Raw genomic sequence first — 6,113 nt, 5'->3', positions numbered from 1 at the left:
TGTGACTAAAGAAATGTAATGCTTTAAGATTTCTAACTGAAATACCCTTTTAGTTTCCTTTTATTTCAACACACTCTGACATGTATATTTAGTTAATTTGAGATAACATGGCTTTGCTCTATCTTGTTTTATCATATTTTTCCTTTTCAGTTTTACCATTACATTTGATCATATTACCCAATATTTAAATTTTTTTGCTTATCTGTTTTAACTGCTTATTTCACTCTTTTTATCCCATTTTATTTTTGGTATTTTACACTTTTTATTTTCAGTATTTTTATTTATCCAGTTTTATTCAAATAAAAATAAAAGTGCGCATTGTTTAGCAGTTTGATCACATAATAGAACCTGTAATGGCACTTGTATTGAGTGGGAATTGGGAGAAATAAGACAAAAACATTGGGACATAAAAGGGGGTATAAACTAATAATGCAGAATTAATGCCTAAATTCGCAGAGATGATTAAGTAGCTGTTGCTCGACATGATTCCTGCTTTTCTCTGGTGTCAAACTTCTCTCAGCCCATCTGATCTGACTGCCCTGTGCGCCCTGGAGCTGCATGTGTTGTCAGCAGAGAGTGCCAGCTGGTGGTGCATGTGGTTCCCAGCAAGTCTGCGCTGCGCTCAGAGAAGCAACACAGTTCAGCCGGACTGGAGCAGGACGCGCGATCTCCACAGTGCGTGACTATTTAGTCTCTTTCTCTGTTAATAGCAATGATTCTTGTCCTTTCGATGTGGCTGAGGGCAGGACTATGCAATGAATAACACAACCGGCTTAGCACTGGTAGGAGCTGGCAATCGGCGAGAGCTACCGGCGCACCGAGTTTTAACGGGCTGCATCCTGGCACTGCTTATCATTTGGACGCTTTTAGGTAACTTCACGGTGTGCGCAGCCGTTTATCGCTACCGGCACCTGCGCGCCAAAGTGACCAACATCTTTATCGTGTCCCTGGCTCTATCTGACCTTCTGGTGGCCGTGCTGGTGATGCCATGGAAAGCTGCGGCTGAAGTGGCCGGTTTCTGGCCGTTTGGAGGCTTCTGTAAAACCTGGCTTGCCTGCGACATTATGTGCTCCACGGCTTCAATCCTCAACCTGTGCGTCATTAGTGTGGACAGATACTGGGCCATCTCCAGCCCATTCCGTTACGAGCGGATTATGAACAAGAAGGTGGCCTCCGTTATGATTGCCGTGACCTGGACAGTGTCCGTGGTCATCTCCTTCGTTCCTGTGCAGCTGAACTGGCACCGGGCGGAAAGCGGTGGGGAGGACTTGGCGCCCCATGGTATTGATGGGAGTTGTGACTCCAGCCTGAGCCGTACGTACGCCATCTCCTCCTCCCTCATCAGCTTCTACATCCCCGTTGCAATCATGATCGTCACTTACTCCCGCATCTATCAAATAGCGCAAATGCAGATCAGGATGATTTCCTCCTTGGAGAGGGCGGCGGAGCACGCGCAGAGTTGCCAGTCAGACGTACCTGAACTTTATCCTCACCTGTGCACGGAAATCAGTGCCAACTCATATCAGTCTAACTTCACTCTGCCCCTTGATTCTCAGCACTCTAATCAGTCACACCGAGAGCTCAAAGTCTCCATCAGAAGAGAGACAAAAGTCCTCAAAACTCTGAGCATCATCATGGGTGTGTTCGTCTGCTGCTGGTTACCATTCTTTATCCTGAACTGCGCTCTGCCCTTCTGTCCCGCACCAGGGGCTCCAGGGGCCCAGCGTGGCCCTTACTGCGTCAGTGAGAAAACCTTTGACGTCTTCGTGTGGATCGGCTGGAGCAATTCATCTCTCAACCCGGTCATCTATGCGTTCAACGCGGACTTCAGAGACGCCTTCCTGCGCCTGTTGCGCTGCCGCGGAGGAGGAGGCTGCTTGGCCGCGGTGAACGCAGCCGTGGGAACGATGATGGCGAGCATTGAGGCCGGAAACCAGCTGCGAGAGAGCCCGAAGAAGGTGAGGCCGGGTGTCTCCTCTGCCACGAACACCAGGGGTAGTGAGGACAGCGGGAACACCACAGTGACTGTGTTTTATCACAGAGGGACAGCCTCGGAACAGGTGACGGACACAGAGGAAAGAGACGACAAAGACAGACTGACGCAGATACCCATGTGATTCAAAATACTCATGTGAGGGGTCAGGGAGTAGGACACATTAAGGTGGACAGATCCGCCCCCGGTTTTACAGGGGCAGGGAAAAGCTTTGAAACGCACTGAATCTTGCACTAAAACCCGTCCGTCAAACTTTTATGCAGAAAAAGCAAGCTATCCATATACCTACAAACACCACCTTATATATCACGATGCACTATGATATGCATTTCGATCAAGAGTAAAAAAACAAACTAGAATGACCCTTTTTAATTGTTTTGGCCTATGTGATATCATGTGAAAGATCGTTTTGAGATGCAGTACTTATAGGAAGAGCATGTAACTTTTATATGTCTATAAATAGATATATAACTACATTATTATCCATGTTAAGGATTTAAGGTTGCAGGTTTAAATTCCCTAATGATTGGAGGAGAGAGATGTGGATATGGAGATATGGATATGGTTTTACAATAACTAGCTGAAGTTGAGTGAAAAAGTATTTTAAAGGGAGAGAGATTATATTCATTTTCATTAATTTATTGAGACAATTCTTCAAGAAACCAAAACAGACTAAAGCAAACACCTGTAAGATGCTCCAAGTCTTGAATCAAAGTGAGGCAGCTGCAACAATTTGTTGCTTTCTCAGTTTTGGTATCAGATTACATGTTTGACATGCAATAAAAATGATTTTTCAAGCAACAAAATCAACCTCTCTCCCTTTTTACTTAAAAAACACTCAAATTTAGCAGAAACGTGCTTATGAGGAAAGATGTTTTGCAGTTTGGCCATTCACGGGCAAATAGCCGGCTTTTCTTTTATTTATCAGAGGTCAGGATTTCACCGAATGTCTAGAAATGGGATTATGCAACCAACTCACATTAGCACCCATCAGCTGTGTGCATCTTGTTGGATGCACTGTGCACTCTGTTTATCCCTCTTCTATCTCCTGAAAGAAACAGACATGAATAATTTGTAGAGGCTTTTCCTGTGAAAGACGCCCTGACCAGTGAGAACACAGACGCTTTTATGGTGACAACCCTCAAAAACAAGTTGTGATATATGTACAGTGAGACTCATGCAGGAACGGGGACAATAAGAGCAAATGTACACAGTCTCCTCATATCTTTCTCTGTGATAAACTTTCGACATATTAACATCTGCTCATTTTTCTTTGATGAGACTTCCATGTTCGTGTTAAAAATGAAAGTGTGAGTTAAGACCTCAAGAAGCCACGAGCCTTAATGGAGCCAAGAATTATGATTCCCTGTTTAGCTGCATGGTTTTTGTAAATCCCAGAAATTAAATAAATAGTTTGACTTTTTTTTTTAAATCTTTCTTGCTGAGCATTAGATAAGAAGATTGATACCACTATCAGACCTGACATCAATATTGTTACCAAACTGTCTGCAAGAAAACAAAAAATGCATTTTCCCAAAATGTTTAACTATTCCTTTAAATTATAGAAATAATTATGTTGTTCTAACTTCCACTTTCACTGAAAATATGTGCAGTAAACACATGTATTATCTTGATTAGGCACCAGTGATAGCATGTACGTGTCTGTGTCATGTAGGTGCACTGTATAAATGTTTCTGCAGGGGAGAATGTGCATCCTAATGGTATTCGCTGTGTAATGGGCTTGTAACCTACAAAGGCCATTCATCAGCTGCAGGCTCGCTCTGCGTGTAAGAACAGTCACCATACCAAAGAGGATTAATAAAACAAAGGTCAAATAAATGTTTTAAACTGTGCAGATGTTGCATGTAGGTTACTTAGTGAGAAAAGTATTTAGTGCAGTTCACCATAAAGTGATTACATCTATTAATATTGACTGACTAATAACTGTCCTTGTTTTAATGTTCTGTCACCCGAAAGGAGCTCGCTGCATTAAAATGTCTCGAGGGGTAGCTCGCCGAAGGGAAGCTTTTTATGGGCCACACCTGCTCACCTTGAATGTATGAGAGTTAAATGAGCCCTCGAGGCGGCAGGCAAAACGGAGAGAGAGTTTCAGAGGGAAGTGTAAATCGATTTGTTCACTTCAGATGGAACCATCTAACAAAGATAACTTCTGAGACCTCAGGAGTCAGGGTACAGAGAGAAGAGTGAGAGGGTATTACTCACAATAGTCTTCATATCAAATAAGTTTTGCCACGTCCTGGACAATTTACACGTCATTGATTTTTGAAGTGAGGTTAAAAAAAAACCCTCTGCAGGGAACAGACGTGGAAAAACAAGTCCCTTTTCAAAAGTTAATTCACATTAACTTTTTATTTCATGAACTTAAAAATAATGATAAAAGAAACAAACAGTAAAATGTGGCATTGTAAACCCTTCTATGTGTAAAGTGTGACAACTTTATTAACGTGCAAGGCCTTACCTGACTTGTGAAGAGGCCTGAAGTGGCAACACTGCCAAACATTTCACAAGAAAAATTAGGGTTCCCACGATGCAGTTGTATACCAACACCAATAAGTTGGCCAATAAAGCTGATTGACAGAAGAGAATGCTTCCAATATAGATGTTTCTGCAAAAAAGCTACAAATCCTAAAACATGGATGCTACACACACATCTTCAACCTGACAGAACAGAAAATCTAGATAATCACTCCAGTTTCAAGGTGGACACCCAAGATTACTGTCATCAATTCAGTATCTGACCACATGTGAAATATGGTCACAGTCTCCCTTTCTGTTCCAGCGTTGAACAGACAAAAAAGCTTTTTTGCAGAACACTGTTACAAAAAAAATTACCTTCACCCGTTTGGATATAAAATGTACTTTGTCATTATTTATTGTTTGTATTCTTTAGTTAAGACCACAAATGTTTGATCCCTTTGATCCCAAAAATGTTATCAGTTCACCCTTTAATCAAAGTGAACGTTTGTACCAAATTTAAAGAAAAAATCTCAAGGCGTTTCTGAGAATAAAATAGACGGATGCTTCCAGCTATGTTGGCTTCGAAAAATAGGGAGAAAATCAGAAAACATAACGTTCGACTTGTCAGTCATCTTGAGGTCATCTGCTTTCAACCTCTGAGGGCAGGTTTCCAAAATGTTTTGACTTAAAATTAATCTATATGACTACTTTGTAATGCAACCCCTCTGAAATTTGTACGGCCAAACAAAGCTTTCTTCCAACAGCTCACCTGCTCAGATTTATATGGTGGACAGGCTGGAAGGGTCACGACCCCCAGGTTGGAAACTACTGTTTTAGCAAACTTGTTTCTGCACATTTATGTAGATACAGCTCACTGAATGAACTGTCAATGTACAAACAAATTAGTCTAAAGCTTCATTAAGACTAGTAAGACATAACTTCTGACCTATTTTACAAAACACAATTTGACTACAAATTTGTTGAAAAACATAGATATCCCTGTAGGTTTCTGTTGGATAAAAATGTGCTTTTATATGTCTAATACATTGACTTCCATGCATGTACTTCTCTAATCCAGTTTGTAAAGTCTCTCCATGTGAAAAGACCTTATAATCCCCTTAGGTCTCTTTAGGGACGTCAGATCAGGTCGTTGCATTGTTTGCTGCAATAATCCTTGTACTCTAGAGGGAGAGGAGGTCCCTGGTCTTAGTGTTATTACAGACATATGAAGAACACATTGACACGGATTCAGTGCTGGCTCACAGTCATGTCGACACAACTCCTTTATATTTGAAAACCCCCAGAGCACATCTGAGAGCCAAACACTGTGTGTGTTTTTCATTCATGAGACTGTTTTCAAGTCAGTGAATCTGAACGGTTCGGGCAGAAAAAAGAAATTAGGTCAGACGAGCGAAGTGGACGAGACCGAGAAAGGAAAAAAGCAGAGGCACGTGGGAGAGACAGAGTGAGAGTGAGAGAGTGAATGATAAACTATGAATAAAAGATCAAGAGGATTTAAAGGGGAAAATGTGGAGATTTTTAGGTTCAGGGAAAATACAAGTGCACAGAAAGGTTACAGTGAAACCTACAATAAGCATAAAAGTTATTCAACAGTTAACTAAATAAAAGTGTATAATAAAAA

General features: G+C 41.5%; 1 protein-coding gene across 1 annotated transcript; it reads left to right on the top strand.

The window, feature by feature from the left end:
- Positions 1–646: 646 nt before the first annotated feature.
- LOC138209549 (D(1) dopamine receptor-like) lies at positions 647–3,968 on the top strand. Its single transcript, XM_069168208.1, has one exon. The coding sequence runs from the start codon at positions 756–758 to the stop codon at positions 2,115–2,117; it is 1,362 nt and encodes a 453-aa protein (XP_069024309.1). The 5' UTR covers positions 647–755; the 3' UTR covers positions 2,118–3,968.
- Positions 3,969–6,113: the final 2,145 nt, after the last annotated feature.

Source organism: Embiotoca jacksoni, unplaced genomic scaffold (assembly GCF_022577435.1).
Source record: "Embiotoca jacksoni isolate LCO1_2020_lvr unplaced genomic scaffold, fEmbJac1.0.p SCAF_4, whole genome shotgun sequence".
Taxonomy (NCBI): domain Eukaryota; kingdom Metazoa; phylum Chordata; class Actinopteri; family Embiotocidae; genus Embiotoca; species Embiotoca jacksoni.
This window is presented reverse-complemented; position numbering and strand designations above follow the sequence as displayed.